This window comes from Polypterus senegalus, chromosome 16, assembly GCF_016835505.1.
Source record: "Polypterus senegalus isolate Bchr_013 chromosome 16, ASM1683550v1, whole genome shotgun sequence".
Lineage (NCBI taxonomy): Eukaryota > Metazoa > Chordata > Cladistia > Polypteriformes > Polypteridae > Polypterus > Polypterus senegalus.
Window position 1 is genome coordinate 98,868,162 of NC_053169.1, and position 20,123 is coordinate 98,888,284.

The 20,123-nt window shown below is 42.8% G+C and overlaps 1 protein-coding gene across 1 annotated transcript in view; it reads right to left on the minus strand.

The window, feature by feature from the left end:
• tmx4 (thioredoxin-related transmembrane protein 4) overlaps positions 1-20,123 on the minus strand; it is a 94,357-nt gene that overhangs the window by 42,828 nt on the left and 31,406 nt on the right. The window contains exon 2 of the mRNA XM_039738130.1: positions 15,522-15,637. Coding sequence (XP_039594064.1) covers positions 15,522-15,637 — 116 coding nt within the window. The remainder of the gene's footprint in view (positions 1-15,521; positions 15,638-20,123) is intronic.

The following is a 20,123-nucleotide window of genomic DNA, read 5'->3' on the forward strand; positions in this document are numbered from 1 at the left end:
ATTGAAAACCTTGGCAAAATTAATTGAAGATTTCAACCTGGTAGAAGCAATGGCAACATTCAGCATCTGCATAAATGAGGGTGCCCAAAAGGGAATTCAGGAGGTAGGTCATCAGGGCCAGATGATTTTCCAGAGCACAGGGATTCCATAGCCTCCTTACCTTCAGACAAATTGAAAGTGGGATGCAACAAAATTGTCTACAGACAGACTGAGAACTGACAGGTTGAGTAAAACAGAATTCATTTCAGAAGGTTAAGTATTCAAAAATAATTTTTAAAAGTATTATTAATCTGTAAATTATCGTTAACAATGTTTCAGCAAACATTTTTAAAGGCTTCGATGGATGCAAATGCATCACGTTTCCACAATCCTAACACTGGCCATTTATGTAGATTAGCACTGAAAAAATAACATCAAGCCTGCAGGCAAGACGACCTCCCATTGCCCACCAGTCTCTGCGACTCCTTATTGAAAACAACAGATCCATCAGTCAAGGTAGAAATGTTGAGGCCACCCACAACTTCCCCAAACCAAACAGACCTAAAAACCATTTAAACACAATGGTAGATGGTAATCAGCCAACACTGGAGCGCCAATGGGATTTCCCAATTTACCACGGGGTTATTTTTGACATTGAGCACAACCCATCTCAGGTAGCAAAGTCATCAAAAACAAGTCAATGACCGATCCTTCCATCAAATTTGTCTTCCAAAGGGCTGAGGACCATTTCTGTTGCACTCAGAGAAGTGCTTTATTTTCTTTTCCTCTCAGGTCGCTATTCATTATAAATGGCAAAGCAGTAGTCCAAGTGCAGTTGAGCGTGAATATTAATTAGCACAAATTGATCAGCATCATTTTGGTGCTTTGGTCAACAGTCCTTTTTTTTTTTTTTACGAAGCTTGGTTCATCTCCCTTGGGATGCCTCGCAATTAGCCAAAGTAAAATTGATGAACTGTATAGAAAGAGATGGGGAAAGAAGACAGAATGTAAAAAAGAGCCATGAAAATTCGTCAATTATGTATTGTTCCCTGAAGCTTAATAATAAAAGCAAAATAAAGGGAGAGACTTTCTAGACTATTTCTCTTCTGTAAATGAATCCTAATGATAATTTCCTGATTCATTTCACCAAACACTACAGTAGCCTGGAGCACGTCTCCTTGCCTAAGTGCTTTTGCTAACTACTATTAAATCAAACCATACATGAACATTACTTAATAATTCAGTGAAATTAAACTGTGACATCTAAAGTATAAATCAGGATCTGGCTTTAAGGAAAAAAAAAAAAGAAATGTAAACTTAGAAAAAATCAAAATGAAATTTCGAGGGTAAGTCAAAAAGATATCTGCAGTGTATCGTTATTTATATGGTATGATGGCGCAGGCACTGAGAATCCCAAACTGTCCCACACTCATAATACTTGCCATAAACAAGCTGTATGGAACATTTTTGTGATTGTCCATTGTGAACAGTGGGACAAATATGGTATGTCCTCAGCCTCCTCTTATTGACCCTACTTGTGCCACTGCCCACCTGCCAAGTTGTTTTTCCTGCCTAAAAGAAAGTCATCTCTGATGGAGGAACGCAGGAATCATCGGGTTGAAGAGTCCCTTCATTGGATTGGCTGGCCCAGAGCTGACTCAGCTGTGGAATGGCCAATGGGGGGAGGCAGCTTGATGGCCGAGGTCTCCACAACTCTGAACAAATCCAAATCCTATTATGTGATATCATCTTCTGTTGAATTCTGCTCTGCACTTGTAATATTTATATTGTACTATTGTATTGTATTGAGGATAACTTCGGTTCTGTTCTGTGTTTTGTGTTGTATTGATCCCTTTGACACCCACTGCACACCCAACCTACCTGGAAACGGGTCTCTCTTTGAACTGCCTTTCCCAAGGTTTCTTCCATTTTTTCCCTACAAGGGTCTTTTTTTGGGAGTTTTTCCTTGTCTTCTTAGATGATCAAAGCAGGGCCTGTTAAAGCCCATTGCGGCTCTCCTTGTGTGACTTTGGGCTATACAAAAATAAATTGTATTGCATTGTAGTCCAGTCCAGCTGTAGCCTATCCATGTCCTAACCACCTGCATTCCCCCAGGCCAGCTGGAAAGTTTCAAAGGATAAATTTAATTGTTCATTCCTAAGAGAATAGCACATAGAATGTCCTGCACACCTGCTCAACTCTCCCCCTAACATAAGGTCTTAATTTGATCTGGTAGGTCCTAAATGTCCCCCAAGCAAGGACTGGCTCATAAAGCTTCCCTGCATTTGAACATTAATACAATTAAACAATAACTTTAAATATTTATATTGTAAGACATTAATAATAAATAAAAAATATATTAACCTGCACACTAGATATATCAGAGCTAAGAAAGATGTGCAGCAGGTTGAGGTCATAAATGATAAAGATGGGAACGCGCTCACAAGTGAGGAGGGTGTGTTGAGAAGATGGAAAGAGTACTTCAAGAGGCTGATGAATAAAGAAAAAGAGAGAGAGAGAAGGGTGGATGATGTGGAGACAGTGAATCAGGAAGTGCAACCGATTAGCAAGGAGGAAGTAAGGACAGCTATGAAGAGGATGAAGAATGGAAAGACCGTTGGTCCTGATGGCATACCTGTGGAAGCATGGAGGTGTTTAGGAGAGATGGCAGTGGAGTTTTTAACCAGATTGTTTAAAGGAGTCTTGGAAAGTGAGAGGATGCCTGAGGAGTGGAGAAGAAGTGTACTGGTGGCGCTATTTAAGAATAAGGGGGGTGTGCAGGACTGTAGTAACTACGTGGGAATAAAACTGATGAGCTACAGCATGAAGTTATGGGAAAGAGTAGTGGAAGCTCGGTTAAGAAGGGAGATGATTAGCAAGTACCGGGTTGTTTTAATGCCAAGAAAGATCACCACAGATGTGTTGCTTGCTCTGAGGATGTTGATGGAGAAGAAGAGAGGAGGACAGAAGGAGTTGCATTGTGTCTTTGTGGAACTGAAGAAAGCATATGACAGGGTGACTGAGAGGAGCTGTGGTATTGTATGAGGAAATTGGGAGTGGCAGAGAAGTATGTGAGAGTTGTACAGGATATGTACAAGAGAAGTGTGACCGTGGTGAGGTCTGCGGTGGGAGTGACGGAGGTGGGATTACATCAAGGATCGGCTCTGAGCCCTTTCTCATTTGCAACGTTGATAGACAGGTTGACAGGTGAGATTAGACAGGGGTCCTCATGGACTGTGATGTCTGCTGATGACATTGTGATCTGTAGCGAGAGTAGGGAGCAGGTTGAGGAGACCCTGGAGAGGTGGAGATCTGCTCTAGAGAGGAGAGGAATGAAGGGTCAGTAGGACCACCAGGACAGAATACATGTATGTGAATGAGAGGGAGGTCAATGGAATGGTGAGGATGAGGGGAGTAGAGTTGGCGAAGGTGGATGAGCTTAAGTACTTGGGATCAACAGTACAGAGTAATGGGGATTGTGGAAGAGAAGTGAAGAAGAGAGTGCAGCCGGGTTGGAGTGGATGAAGAAGAGTGTCAGGAGTGATTTGTGACAAATGAGTATCAGCAAGAGTGAAAAGGAAGGACTACAGGACAGTAGTAATACCAGCTATGTTATATGGGTTAGAGATGGTGGCACAGGAGACAGAGCTGGAAGGTGGCAGAGTTAAAGATGGTAAGATTTGCATTGGGTGTGACGAGGATGGACAGGATTAGAAATGAAGATATTAGAGGGTCAGCTCAGGTGGGACGTTTGGGAGACAAAGTCAGAGAGGCGAGATTGCGTTGGTTTGGACATGTGCAGAGGAGAGATGAGGGGTATATTGGGAGAAGGGTGCTAACGTGCCAGGCAACAGGTGAAGAGAAAGGTTTAAGAGGAGGTTTATGGATGTGGTGAGAAAGAAAATGCAGGTGATGGGGGTGACAGAACAAGATGACGAGGACAGGAAGATACGGAAAAAGATGATCTGCTGCGGCGACCCCTAATGGAAGCACCCAAAAGAAGAAGAAGATAAATATTATTCTCTGATACAGATGCATATAAATAAGCAACACAACAAGCGCCATAGAAAGCAACTCCTCTGTGTCCGCTATGCTGGAATATGGTTTTCTCCCATGGAGAATGAGACGCTGTAATCAGGAAAGGACTACGTCAGAAGAAGAAACAAATCAGAGCACGATTAGAGTCTGTGTTTTCCAAAAATCTAACTTTTTACCCACCCACGCTGCAATGCTGAGCTGGCGTTTTCAGCAGTCGATGGCACAGGTGGGTGTTTTCAAAAGTCTCCGTTTTCAGAGGTGAAAAAGGCTGGGGTAGTGCGGACAGATGGGGTGGAAAAAAACGGTGATGAATGTCTGCATTTTTAAACGAAAACTTAGCAGTGCGGACAAAGCCTTGGCGTGCTTGTCACTGACCTACTTATGCCTCTCAGTGGAAGATAATGCCCTATGACACAAGTCTTCTTTCATTTCTTAAACAAAAGTGAGCTGTGTTTCAAGGTCAGAGGAGCTTAACAAGCTTGAGCTTGCAGTATAAAATCCGTACCTGCTTCAACTTTCAGCATCTCAGGCATCTTTATGTTCCTGGGTAGCATTCTAATTTGCTCTCTCAAATCCACGATTGTTTTTTTGAACGCTGTACCCATGGTCATTTACTCTGTAGATTATGTTTAATTGCTCCTTGCAACCTTCACACATTATAATCTTCTCTAGCTGCATTCTTATCAGCTGCCTTTTCAATACGGTGGATAATTAGTTAACGCTTTGCACTTCTGATCACAGAGGCTCATTTAGGCTCGTAAGTTCCTTTAGATTTCCAGTTTATTCAACACATTAACAATTTTCCTTGAAAATACTCTTTTAAATATGTTTTTTTTTTCTTATCTAGCAATCTCGTTAAGCAAAGCATCTTCATTATTATGTAAATTTCCCTCCTTGCCTAACCTTAATATTTGTGCAGCACAGCACCATAGAGATTAGCACGGCTGCTTCATAGATCTGGTATCGGGCATTGAAATCCCACACATGGATGTCATTCGTGTAGAAACTGCACAGTTCTTGCGTCTGCGTTGCTCAAAAAACCCACAAAGACACCCCAGGCTAAGTTGATGGGCGATTCCAATGTCTCCAAAATATAAGTGCAAGTGTGAGTCTAAGTGGGTGTGTGTGAGCATGACATGCCATGTGCTGTTTTCCTGCCTGGTGTCCAGCACTGCTGGGGTAGGCCATGACCCAAGCAACCCTGCCATGAATTAAGTGAGTGTGGGAATGACAGACGACTGATCTTATGATTACCTTTAAAATTTTCCTTGTTATAATCAACATGTCATATGGTTTATTTTAGTCAGCCAGTCATGTCAGTCAGTATCCAATCCGCTATATCCTAACACAGGGTCTGCTGGAGCCAATCCCAGCCAACACAGGGCTCAAGGCTGAAACAAATCCAGGGTAGGCCGCCAGCCCAACGCAGGGCACACACACACCAAGCACACACTAGGGACAATTTAGGATCACCACTGCACCTAATCTGCATGCCTTTGGACTGTGGGAGGAAACCGGAGCACCCGGAGGAAACCCACGCAGACACGGGGAGATCATGCAGACTCCATGCAGGGAGGACCCAAAAAGCAAACCCAGGTCTCCCTACTGCGAGGCAGCGGCGCTAACACTGCGCCACCGTGCCGCACTGGTTTATTTTAAACATCACTATATACAGTATATAAAACCCAATGTCCGTCTGTCTGTCTGTCCGTTTTTCGCAAGAGAACTACTTAAAGGATTTACAGTAGATCAGGTTTTTTCTAGAATTTGCCTGAACATTCCGGTTGATTTTGCGACTTCTCTCATCGAGCTAAGTATCACAGTTCGCTTGCGGTTCCAATTTATTTGTGTAAATCCGAGAGAGACGCAGCAGGCCGAGGGGAGGGGGCAAGGCCCCTCAGGGCGTACCTTACCTCCGCTTAGCTAGAGAGAACTACTTAACGAATTTAGATCATTTTTTTCCTAGAATTTGCCTGAACATTCCGTTAGATTTTGCAACTTCTTTAATTGCGCTATGTATCATAGTTTGCTTTGCAGGAGCGATATATTCACGCTAATCCTAGACAGAGGCTGCGGGCCAAGGGGAGGGTGAAGCGTGACGTCAGGAGTGGGGAGCCGGAAGGGCTCTCCTCACTGTCCCTTTTCACTAATGCGCAGGCGGAGGTGTGGGTGATGGCTAGTCTCTCTCTCTCTCTCTATATATATATATATTATATATATATATATAAAATCAAACGTCTGTCTTGTCTGTATGTCTGTCTGCTTTTCACAAGAGAACTACTTAACGGATTAAGATCGGGTTTTTTTGTAGAATTTCCCTGAACATTCCGTTTGATTTTGCAACTTCTTTAATTGCGCTATGTATCATAGTTTGCTTTGCAGGAGCGATATATTCACGCTAATCCTAGACAGAGGCTGCGGGCTGAGGGGAGGGTGAAGCGTGACGTCAGGAGTGGGGAGCCGGGCAGGGTTCTCCTCACTGTCCCTTTTCACTAATGCGCAGGCGGAGGTGTGGGTGATGGCTAGTCTCTCTCTCTCTATATATATTATATATATATATATATAAAATCAAACGTCTGTCTTGTCTGTATGTCTGTCCGCTTTTCACAAGAGAATTGCTTAATGGATTTAGATTGGGTTTTTCCCTATAATTTGTTTGAATATTCCAGCTGATTTTGTGACCCCTCTCATCGTGCTACGTATCAAAGGTCACTTGCAGTACTGATTTATATGTGCGAAATCGAGAGATACAGAGGGCCGAGAGGAGGGGAGCAGGACCCTCATCACTCACGCTCCAGCCTGGAGGTGTGTACCTTACCTCTGCTTAGCTAGCGAACGAGAGAACTACTTAGCGGATTTAGATCAGGTTTTTTTCCTATAATTTGCTTGAACATTCCAGTTGATTTTGCGACCTCTCTCATCGTGTTACGTATCAAAGTTCACTTGCGGTACTGATTTATTTGTGAGAAACCGAAACAGAGGCTGCAGGCCGAGGGGAGGGGGAAGCGTGACATCAGGAGTGAGGAGTTGGCCTTCCTCTGTGTTTTCGAGCGAAACTTACCTCTGCTTAGCTAACGATACCTTTTTGTTTATTGATTTTTAAAGGTTTGTCCTGATTCACTCCTACACGGGTGGAGCGGCGGGGAACGGCTAGTTAAATACACACCAGTCAACCACAATATTCAAACCACCTAGAGGTGAAGTGAAAAACGTGGATTATCTCATCATGATGGCCCTTTTCAAAGCGGTGGGATATACAAGACAGCAAATGAACAGTCAGTTCTTGAAGGTGATGTGTCAGAATCAGAAAAAACAGACAAGTGTAAGGATGTGAGTGACTCTGACAACAGCCAAACTGTGATGGCTAGAAGGCTGGGTCTGAGCATCTCCAAGATGGCAGATCGTGAGAGTTGTTGCTGGTATGCAGTTGTTATTACCTACCAAAAGTAGTCAACTGAAGGAAAAATGGTGAACCGACAACAGGGTCGTGGCCATCCAAGGCTTCTTCATGCACATGAGGGGTGAAGTCTAGCCTGTCTGGTTTGAGCCCACAGTACAGAGCTACTGTAGCACAAATTGCTGAAAAATTTAAAACTGGCTGAGTGGAAGGTGTCAGAACACCCAGTGCATCACAGCTTACCAACACTGGGTCTGAACAGCCACAGACTGGTCACAGTGCCCATGCTAACCCCTGTCCACCACTGATAGGCACATGAGCTTTAGAACTGGACTATGGAGCAATGGAAGAAGGTGGCGTGGTTTGATGAATCATGTTTTTATTGACAGCTGTGTGTGTGTGTCCGTCATTTAGCTGCAGAAAGATATGGTAGCAGGATGCAGTTCGGGAAGATGGCAAGCGGGCCAAGGTATTGTGATGTTCTGGGCCATGTTCTGTTACGAAATCTTGGATCCTGACATTGATGTGAATGTTACTTAAATGCATACCACAGCCCATGTCAACGATATTCCCTGATGACAATGGTGTCTTTCAGCAGGATAATGCTCCCTGCCACACAGCAAAAAAATGTTCAGGAATGGTTTGAGGGACATGACAAAGAGTTCAAGACGTTGAATTGGCCTTCAAATTCCTCAGATGTCAGACTAATTGAGCATCTGTGGGATGAGATGGAAAAACCAGGTTGATCCATGCAGGCCACACCTTGCAACCTACATAACCTAATGGACCTGCAGCTAGAGGTCTTGTGGAGTCTGTGTCTGCACGGTTTCAGAGCTGCTTCTGTGGCACGAGGGGCACCTGTACAATATTAGGCAGGTGGTTTTAATCAGGTCAGGTCAGGTTGGGGAGCATGCACTGGTACAGCGCATTATCATACCCACCATATGACAAAACAGCTTGGAATCCTGGTTGGCAACCCCCCCAGGCAGACACGCAGTCCACTCCCACCCTCCAGAAATGGCTCTCTATCTGTTACGTGGGCATTCCCTTGGCCTGGTCCCCAACGATTAGGATCCTGTGAGCCAGATCACTCATGGCAGTAGTGCCGTAACTGACGCTCCCTTATAATGCAAGTAATATGCCTCATTTGGGACTCTGAGTGAGTCAAAGTCAACCTAGTGGTACCCACTGTGACTGGCTCCTAGACTTTCTGACTGGCAGGCCCTTGTCTGTCAGGATTGGTAATAGGATTTCAGCCACCATTATCACAAACACAGACACCCCACAGGGATGTGTCCTCAGCCCCATCTTCTGCACCCAGTTCACCCACGACTGTGTCGCCTCCCACAAAGATAACATCATCCTGAAGTTCGCGGATGACACCGCAGTGATTGGACGCATCACTGGTGGAGATGAGGCGGCCTACAGGAGGGAGGTGGACAGTCTGGCGTCATGGTTTGAGGACAACAACCTCACCCTCAACACAGACAAGATGAAGGAGATGATAGTGGACATGAGGAAGGAGAGGAGACCTCACCAGCCACTGTTCATCCGAGGGCTTGAAGTGGAGAGGGTGAGCGGCATTAAATACCTACTGTCTACATCAGTGAGGACCTCACTTGGACTCCACACAGCTGGTCAAGAGGGCTCAACAGCGGCTGTACTTTCTGAGAAGGCTGAGGAAGTTTGGTATGTTGACTAAGATCCTCTGCAACTTTTAAAGCTGCATTGTTGAGAGCATCTTGACCAGCTGCATCACCGTGTGGTACGGCAACACCACTACTATGGACCGCAAACGACTGCAGAAAGTAGTGAAGACTGCTGAGAAGATCACCAGGACCCCACTGCCCTCTTTGCAGAGCATCTACAACTGCAGAGTCTGAAGGAGAACTGCGTCGATCCTCAGGGACCCCACTCATCCCCAACACGAACTGTTCACACTTCTACCCTCAGGCAGGAGGTACAGACGTATGAAATGCAGGACTTCCAGGCTGAAGAACTCTTTCTTTCCCAAGACCATTAGACTCCTACTGTAAATAACTGACTGGAGTTTATAACCGTGGTCCACCTCATTCTATTGACCTCACACAACTGTATTGGACACCTACCTGTACATCACACTTTATACTTCTATTATGTTTTTATACTTTATGCTGCCTCTGTTACTTATTATCTATCTGCTACTTATTATTTATGTTTATCTTTATACGTTGCTTTTGTCATTTGGTGTGGACAGTAAAAGAAAGAATTTAATTGTACAGGGAAACATGTCTCCTTACTGTACACATGACAATAAACATGACCTTGAACCTGAACCAAGGATTCTCTGGAGAGACACAGTACCAAAGGAGTCCAGTCTTCGTCTCAGGTCACTGGATAGCATCCATGTCTCACAACTATATCGCAACCCAGGAAGCACCAGGACTCTAAAGACTTGGACCTTCGTCCTTTTGCAGAAATATCGGGAGCACCACACACCCCTTTCCAGTGACCTCATGACCCATCATGTTCTCCCAATCGGTCTACTGGCTTCATAGGAAGAGTCACCAGAGACATGAATGTCATTGCCGAGGTAAGTAATGCTGTGGCTAAATGGTGTGTACTGTAGAAAGACTGAAAAATATTTTATTATCTGGTTTAGAGTTCGGTTAGGAATTTGGATCTTCTTTATTTGCTTTTGCTTTTTTTCTTTTACTTTGATATCTTCATTGTCTTCACTTATTGAATATTCAGTTTTGTTACTTTTTTGGCCAAAGTATGTGGACACCCCTCCAAATAATTGATATCTGGTCTTTCAGCATAAAATCAAGCACAGAGCAGTGCAATCTCCATTGACAAACAGCGGGTCCTACTGAAGAGCACAGTGACTTGTGACACTGCCATAGGATGCCACCATTGCCACAAGTCAGTACATGTCATTTACTGCAAGTGTAATCATTGTGAAGTGGAAGCATTAAGGGGCAACAATAGCTCAGACACAACGTGGTAGTCCACAGAAACTAACAGAGTGGGGCCACAAAGTGCTGAAGCGAGTAAAAACTACCTCTCCACTGTTATGTCCCTCACAAATAAGGTTCAAAGTTCCTCTGAAGGCAACATCAGCACAAGAACTTTGAGTCGGGAGCTTCACGAAATGGCCTAAGGTAACTAAGCACAATGCCATGTCTTGACTGGAGTAGTGGGTTTGGTGGATTCCAGGATTCCATAGTGTCTACCATAAAGATTGGTGGAGGAGGGATAATGGTCTGGGGCTGATTTCCAAGATTTGGGATAGGCTTCTTGGTTCTGAATCAAAATAAAATGGAGGTGCTTATAGAAGGTCCATCAGCTAAAGCCAAATTGGTCTTGGACTCCTCGGCTCTCTCTCTGTCTTTTGCAAACCTCAAGTCTACAATATTAGTGTTATCTTTGACAGTAACCTCTCTTTTGAGAAACAAGTTCATTCTGTAGTCAAGATTTGCTTTTTCCAGCTTCATCTATTAGTTAAGATCAAGTCTTTTTTTATCTTCTAGGGATCTTGAGAAAGCTACTCGTGCTTTTATCTTCTCTCGCCTCGATTACTGCAACTCGCTGTATTCTGGGATTAGCAAATCTCTGATCCGAAGGTTACAGTTGGTCCAGAATCCTGCCGCTCGCTTTCTGGTTGGGGCAAGAAAGTCTGATTCTGTTTCTCCAATATTTGCTTCTTTACAGTGGCTGCTGCCTGTCAGTTTTCAAATTGATTTTAAAATCTTGCTGCTAGTTTTTAAATCTTTACATGGGCTCGCTGCTGCTTAGTTACCTGAATTGTGTGCTTTACACCAGCCATCTAGAGTGCTTAGATCTTCTGGTCAGTTGTCTCTTGTTGTCCCTCATACCAAGTGTCACACTAAGGGGACAGACAGGACTTGTGCAGCTGCTGCTCCTCGCCTGTGGAACTCTTCACCTCGTCACATAAAGGAGTCGTCGACAATTCACAACGAGATTAAAGACTCATTTCTAGTCACTTGCTTTCCGTGACCTTCAGTAATACTGATGGCTTCCTCATTGTGATTATGTAATCTTACTTCCATCCATCCATCCATTATCCAACCCGCTATTTCCTAACTACAGGGTCACAGGGGTCTGCTGAAGCCAATCCCAGCCAACACAGGCTGCAAGGCAGGAAACAACCGCAGGTAATCTTACTTCAATTTTTTGTTTATTTTATTTATGTTCATTTATTTTATTTCTCTTTATGTTATTTATGTTAATTGTATCTTTTTTTTTCTTCTTGTATTGTAAAGCACTTTGGCCACAGCATTCCTATGTTGTTTTAAATGTGCTATATAAATAAATTGGCATTGACACTGACACTGATCACGTGCAGCATCAGTACCTGACCTCACTGCAATGGAAGGAACTCTTGATGCTTCAGCATACAAAGCCATTTTGGACAATTTCATGATCTCAACTTTGTGGGAACAGTTTGGGGATGACCCCTTCCTGTTCCACACACCAGTGCACAATAGCAAGGTCTATAATGAAATGGATGAGCGAGTTTGGTGTGGAGGAACTTGACTGGCCTGCACAGAGCGCTGAGCTCAACTGGACAGAACACCTTTGGGAGGAATTCAAGCGGAGACTGCGAGCCAGGCCTTCTTGTCCAACATCAGTGCCTGACCTCACAAATGCTCTTTGGGTGGTAAAGGTACAAATTTCCACCAAGACTATTCTGGGTATACTGGGCACAAAACATAAAACAGACCTCAAAAAGTCACCAGTCTATACACAGGGTTAATTAGGAATCAACCGTTAATCTCAATTGCACATCTAACTGCCTTTCAGACACGACATTATCAGCGCAAAAAAAAAATCCAACGGCTGCCTATGTCCATAACATCTGAGAACATAAAAGATTTTGAAGGATGTAAAGTGAGATTCATTAAGCATTCCCGTATTCACCTTGTAGGCGTCTTAAGAGCCCCCGTTACGCCCAATCAGAAGAGCTGCTCGTCCGAAAATGAAAAGGGCAAAAGGGTGAATATATGGAGCAAGGATAAAAGTTTCAAGCTCGTCTGGAGATGGAAGAGGCGAAGACCTGGAGCGAGGAAAGGATTCAGACCTGGCTTAACTCGTTCTTTCGTTCCCTAGGCGATGTTATTTCTTCTCACGGCTTCTCCTACCATCTGATGCACAGATCTTTCTCTCATTTCTCTTGTACAGTCCAGAGGTTTCAGTGCAGATCTCCAGTTGTGTTGCTGCCATCTCATCACCTTACACTTAACCTTGCAAAGGCAGATATCTTGTACTTGCCACTCTGATTCTCCTTCCATGGATTTGCTTCTAAGTATTACCCAGGAAGACGTCACCCTTTCACCATCAGTATTGGTCAGGAATCTTGGTATTGTTCTAGACTGCTCACTTCCATTCATCAGTCATATACACAATTTTGCCAAAAGTATTGGGACCCCCACTCCAAATTATTGACTTCAGGGGTTCCAATCACTTCCATGGCCACAGGTGTATAAACTCAAGCACCTTGGCATGCAGGCTGCTTCGACAAACATTGGGTCACTCTCAGCAGCTCAGCCCAAGCGTGGTACTGTGATAGGATGCCACCTGTGCCATTCGTGAAATTTCCTCACTACTAAATATTGCACTGTCAACTGTTAGTGGTATTGTAACAAAGTGGAAGCAATTGGGAACAACAGCAACTCAGCCATGAAGTGTTTGGCCAAGTCAACTCACAGAGCGGGGACAGCTCATGCTGAGGTGTGTAGAAGTCACCAACTTTCTAGAGAGTCAACAGCTTACAGACTTCCAAAAGCTCAAGAACAGTGCGTAGGATGAATGGGTTTCCACGGCCGAGCAGCTGCATCACCAAGTGCATTGCAAAGCGTCGGATGCAGTGGTGTAAAGCCCACCACCCCGCCACTGGACTCTAGAGCACTGGAGACGTGTCCTTTGGAGTGACGAATCATGCAATCTGATGGACGAGTCTGGCCAGGAGAGCGGTACGTGCCTGACTGCGTTGTGCCAAGTGTAACGTTTGGTGGAGGGGGGATTATGGTCTGGGGTTGTTTTTCAGGGGTTGGGTTTGGTCCCTTAGTTCCAGTGAAAGGAACTTTTGATGCTTCAGGATACAGAGACATTTTGGACGATTTCATGATCCCAACTTTGTGGGAACAATTTGGGGATGGCCCCTTCCTGTTCCACACACCAGTGCACAATAGCAAGGTCGATAAAGAAATGGACGAGTGAGTTTGGTGTGGAGGAACTTCACTAACCTGCACAGTGCCCTGACCTTAACTTTGGGATGAATTACAACAGAGACTTCGAGCGAGCCAGGCCTTCTTGTCCATCATCAGTGCCTGACCTCACAAATGCTCTCCTGGTCAAAAAGTCCCATAAACACACTCCTATACCTTGTGGAAGGCCTTCCCAGATGAGCTGAAGCTGTCAGAGCTGCAAAGGGTGGGCCAACTCCATATTAAAGCCTATGGGACGTCATCAAGGTTTGTGTGTGTGTAAAGGCAATACTTTTGGCAATATGGTGGTATCTTCAATGACCCAGTCCTGTTCTTTCTTCTTTCCCCCTTCCTCACTAATTATGCCACACAGCTCGTTGTTTAGGTACCGGTTCCCTCTTAGTTGGACTACTGCAACTCTCTTCTAGTGGGATTTCCTTCAGCCTTTTATCAGACCTCTCCAGCTGGTGTTCTCTGTTCCTCTCTTCACTCCTACTACTCCTCAACTTTGGTCTCTCCATTTGTTTTCTGTCGCTGCAAGGATCTAGTTCAAAACTCTTGTCTCGACCCACAGTTCACTGAATGGTTCAGTTTCTCCATTCCTTGGTCTCTCCTTATGTCCCCTCAAGAAGTCTAGAAGTGTAGAAGTGTAGGTTAGGTTGGCCCTATGCTGTGGGTAGGAATGTGTTCTCCCTGTGATGGGCTGGTACCTTGTCTTGGGTCTGTTCCTTACTGCACCCGTTGCTTGCTGGGATAGGCTCCAGATGCCCTACAACCCTACCTTGGTTAAGCCAGGTATCGAAAATTAATCAATGTAAGGTCTGGAATTTTTCAGGTTCAAGACCAAATTTGACCTCGCAAATTTGACCTGCCCTGATGTGGCAAATCCCAATTGGGTCATTCATTGTTGGTTGCCCACAGTGGGTCTATTCTGGCCCAATACCAATTGGTTTGATGGGATGCAGACACAGCAAAACAAGAAAATGGCTTACATTCAATGACTGGGCGCAGGATTCCGGTTCTGGATGTTGGATCCATTAGATGGCTGCAGCGCTACCCACTGCACCATCATGCATATTTTCAGATGACACTATGTAACTTGATGTGCATTCTTCTCACATGTTTTCATGCTTTCACTACTCCTGGCCAGATATGTTGCCCCCTTGTCTCTTAGGACCTGATACGATGGATTGTGACCATTGCATGATTCCTAAAGTTTCAACTGAAAACTCAGAATAAAGACTCAGCTATTGGATCTACAAAGGAGAGCGCACTGCAAAGACAGAGGGCAGAACTATTTTCCAGGGATTGCTTTTCCTGGTTTGGAGAATGAGGGCTTCCTAAGAGTGTATGGGTTTTTCTCCCCCTCTGTAGAAGCACAGATCTGTTTGGTGTGTAACAGATGGGGGAGACGGAGCAGACGGAGAGGAGGTTCTGATGTCCTGCTGCTTCAAAATGTGCACTGCAATGCAGCATTGAGAGTTTCAGGAGACAACTAATCATTGGTCATACATCACGATGTAGATGCTAATAAGCTGCCCTCTACCACGTAGCATTTGAGGCTGGAAATGGTGCAGAGTGACGGCTTAATCTTGACTAATTAGAAGAAGAGTAAAAAAAAAATGACAGAGGAGCGTGTGAGATTAAATTTATTTTTGTTCTTTTGACCTTCCTTAATGCCCTCTTCCAGTGACTGATCTTTCGCACATAGAGGCACACAGTGTACGAGCGCCATTAATAAAAGAGTACTTTGCTTTATAATGCTTGATGGATGAAATAATCAGATTTTCACAGCATACTGCACAGAATTGTATAGAGTCATGATTAGTGCACGTTCAATTAAGCACACACTGAAGACACAGAAAGAAAATCAAGAAATAGAAGCAATTAAGAAGTACCTGGCTCCTGCGTGACATCCACCTTTGCCACTGTGATGCCAAGGGCCTTACTCTCCTTAGCAAAATCCTCCCATTCCGACTGTATCTGTTGGCATGCAGGGCACCATGGTGCATAGCTGGAAGTGAAACCAACAAAAAGCACTCAATGAGTATTCTGTCCCTCACAAAGAAATATTTGTGCAGGTCATAAGATTACTGAACAGCCCACCAGAGTAACAGTACCACATGTGCTCTTGTGTACGGTAAAGTTGAGGCCATCAAGTCTAAATACACCTTGGCTAAAAAGGTTCCGACTCAAAATTCCTCAACTTCACACATATCACGTTACCAAACAATGTATGTGTTGATGAATTATTGCATCTACTTCTTTTTACTTTCTTATATACGAATTATAGGTAAAGTATAGTAATCATCCAAAGATTCAATGTTGAGATTTTAATGAATCTCGCCATCTTAGACAAATCATCCAAAGATTCAATGTCCAGATTTTGATGAATCTCAAAGTTTTATACCTCTCTGACTTTCTCGTATACAAAGTATAGGGAACGTATTGGAATCCTCCAAAAATTGAATTTCAAGATTTTGATGAATCTCGCCATCTAAGACCTCCCTGGCTTTCTCAAATACGAAGAATAAGTAAAGTATTGTAATCATCCAAATATTCGATGTCCAGATTTTGATGATTCTCAACGTTTTAGACCTCCCTGACTTTCTCATATACGAAGAATAGGGAACGTATTGGAATCCTCTAAAGATTCAATGTTGAGATTTTGATGAATCTTAAAGTTTTATACCTCTCTGACTTTCTGGTATACAAAGTATAGTATTGGGAAAGCATTGGAATCCTCCAAAAAATTCGATTTAGAGATTTTGATGAATCACGACATTTTAGACCTTCCTGAGTCTGAAAATACTATTTATTGAATTACGTCTGTGTGTCTGTGTGTGTATGTAAACCCGATAACTTGAGTACGCTTTCACTTAGGTTAACCAAATTTTGCATACAAGAACTTTTGGGCTATTTCCGTTAAGTGTACTTTACCTTTTATTCATGCAGCTGCAGAGTCCGATTTATTCAACTTTACTTTTATAATAATTGTTCAATATATTATTAATCTGATTTGATTTGTTGTTGATGGTTCTTTAATGTACATGATATAAAAATATAATCATTGTCTTGCGGTTTACACCTCAAATATCCATCTCATATCTGAGTGTACAAGAAAGTCTCGGGGAGACTACTCTCAATTTTTTCCTGAAGAGTTTTTCTCCAAAATGATCAAGAACTTTTAATCACAGATTTTCAGGAGGTCAGAAGGTTACCTACACCAAGTTAGGATTTGGTGGTGTTGTCTTTAAGTTGCTTAGGATAGCTTTCCAGAATTCCCTGACAATATTTTGCCAGAATTGTGGCCCATTCCTCCTGACAGAATCTGTGGACCTCCTTGTTCGGCCATATGTCTTCAGTTCAGCCCAGAGATTTTCCTTGGATTTTCAGGTCAGGGCTTTGTGATGGCCATTCCGATATTGTCACATTAGGCCATTAGAACAATCTGGATGAGCACAGGCCATTCAGCCCAACAAACCTCACCAGTCCTGTCCTCTTAATTCTTCCAAAATAACATCAAGTCGAGTTTTGAAGGTCCCTAAAGTTCTACCGTTTACCACACTACTTGGTCACTTATTCGATATGTCTATGATGCTATGTGTGAAGAAAAACGTCCTAATGTTTGTACAAAATTTACCCTTAACAAGTTTCCAACTGTGTCCCTGTGTTCTCGATGAACTCATTTTAAAGTAATTGTCTCGATGCACTGGACTAATTCCCTTCATCATTCATCACTTCAATCAGGTCTCCTTTTCATCTCCTTTAAAGGCTCAGCTCTTTTAATTCTTCTTCATAACTCATTCCCTGTAGCCATGGAATCAGCCTAGCCGCTCTTCTCTGGACCTTCTCTAGTGCTGCTTTGTCCTTTTTGTAGCATGGAGACCTAAACTGCACCCAAGACTCCAGATGGGGCCTCACCAGTGTGTAATAAAGCTGGAGCAGAACCTCCTTGGACTTGTACTCCACACATCAAGGCGCTATATAACCTCACAGTCTGTTAGTCTTCTTAAGGTCTTCTGCTGTCTGCAAACCATTTCGTTACAACTTTGGAAGTATACTTGGGATCATTGTCATGTCAGAAAATCTTTAGCTTTCTAGCTACTATCTTGAGATATTCCTTTAGAATTTCCAGATGATGCTCCTTCTTCATGAAACCTTCTATATTATGAAGTGCACCAGTACCTTTCCCAGCCAGACTTCCCCAACAATACAATGCTGCCTCTCCCATGATTCACATTTGGGACGGTGTTTTATTATATTAAGAGTTTTACTAATCATTATGACCAAGCAGTTCATATTTTGTTTTGTCTGACCAGAGAACACTCCTCCAAAACGCTACGTCTTTGTCCTGGGTGAGAAACTGTAAACTGTACTCTAACATTTTTATTTAGATTTTGGTATAATGGCATCTTCCTTGGTCAACAACATTTCAGGCTATTGTAATGAATTGCTCTCTTAATGGTGGATGCTGACACTTTTGTTCCTGATACCTCAAACTCCTTCAGAGAGAAAATATAAAAATAAAAAAAAAAAATTCCAAAAAGTTCCAAAAAGCAAAGCTTGAATTTGCAGCTAGCACTACGCTGATCCCAGCTTTTTAATTATATATTTTACAGGATAATTCATATGCCACTGTCCCCTTTACATACATAAATTTTGATAAAACATTTAAGATGTGTAATTAAAATAGCGCATTTTGTGACAGATTCACAAGTGAATAAGAACTGTAGACCTCGTAATGATTTATTCGCAAATCAAACATATGAGAGTTATTCAGCTGAATCACAGGTAGAGGCTCATTCACAAATCAAACGAACAAGAGTCGTTAGACTAGTTCTCGACAAGCGACTTGTTCATGAAGAAAATGAACAAGACCCGTTAGACTGATTCTCAGGTGGTGATTCACTCTAGAAGCAAATGAGCGAGAATTGATAAGACTGATTCTTGAGCAGTGAGTTGTCTGAGAAGATAATGAACAAGAGTTGTTAGATTAAGTCTCGGGTGGTGACTCGTTTGCAAAACAAATGAATAAGCATCGTTACTGAGTCTTGGATGGAGACTCCTTTTTGTGAAGCAAATGAACAAGAATTGTCAGACTGAATTCTCGGATGATGACTCATTTGCGAAGAAAATGAACGAGACTTGTAAGATTGTTTCTCGAGTGGTGACTCGTTTGTGAAGAAAATGAACGACAATCATTTGACTGATTCTCGGGTGGTGACTCGTTTGTAAAGAAAATGAACAAGACTTGTTAGACTGATTCTCAAGCGGTTATTCGTTTGTGAAGAAAATGAACGACAATCATTTGACTGATTCTCGGGCGGTGACTCATTTGTGAAGAAAATGAACGACAATCATTAGACTGATTCTTCAGCGGTGACTCATTTGCAAGTAAAATGAACGAGACTTGTTAAACTGTTTCTCAAGCGGTGACTAGTTTGCGAAGAAAATAAACGAGACTCATTAGACCGATTCTTTGGCGGTGACCCATTTGAAAAGAAAGTGAACAAGACTCGTTAGGCTGATTCTTGGGCAGTGACTTGTTCACAAAGCAAATGAACGAGAATCGTTAGACTGATTTTTGAGTAGCGACTCGTTCACAAATTAAATGAGTCAAGACTTATGATACAGGTGGTTCTTGCACATGTGCATTAAACACCTATCAGCAAAATGAGAGACGGTGACGACATACTGCAGGAAGGACATGTATGCACTTTAGCACTCCTGTTGAGCTTAACTAAATCAATTTGTCGTTATCACGAATTGTTTCATATGATTCACTGAAAAAAAGGCCTTCAAAAAGAATAAATGGTTCACAAATCATCCATTACTAATTAGTTGAATTAACTTCTGGTTTGGTTTTGGACAAATTTAAGAAAATATGTTGGTTTATATAATACATTTATGTTTAACTAATCAAGAAAAACCCAACTTAAAAAAATATTAACTGTGAACAATTGAAGTTTTTTTTGTTAAGTTGATTCAATGGTTCATTTTTTGGAATGTACTGTATTTCTTTATCTGTGCAGAAGCCCTGAAGAGATGGTCAGTCCATGGATGATTATTGAGTTAAATGCACAGCACTCAGTAGAAGATCCATTACGCCTCACACAATGCAGTATATCTCTGTGTCTGCTATGATCAACTGCAGTGGCTTTGGTGTAGCCACTAATTGACCAAACAAATGGAAAAAAAACAAACTGAAATTATAATTTGCAGGAAAAGACTTAAGGAAGTCAATGGCTAATTGATCACCTTTTCTCTGGCTTAAGAACCACATCCTCTGTTTAATAGGTGTAATGACTGTGTGGTTTATGTTGTCCCTAAAGAAACAAAAACCTCACGTAAACCTACCCAGAATGGCCTTTCCTTTTTAAAATGTATATTGAAATGATTCCATTTTATTCTTCCACAATTCCATATTGTTTGTCACTGTTCCAATATGTGAACTACCATCACCCTTTGTTTTGTCCTCAAGCCATACTTATCTACAG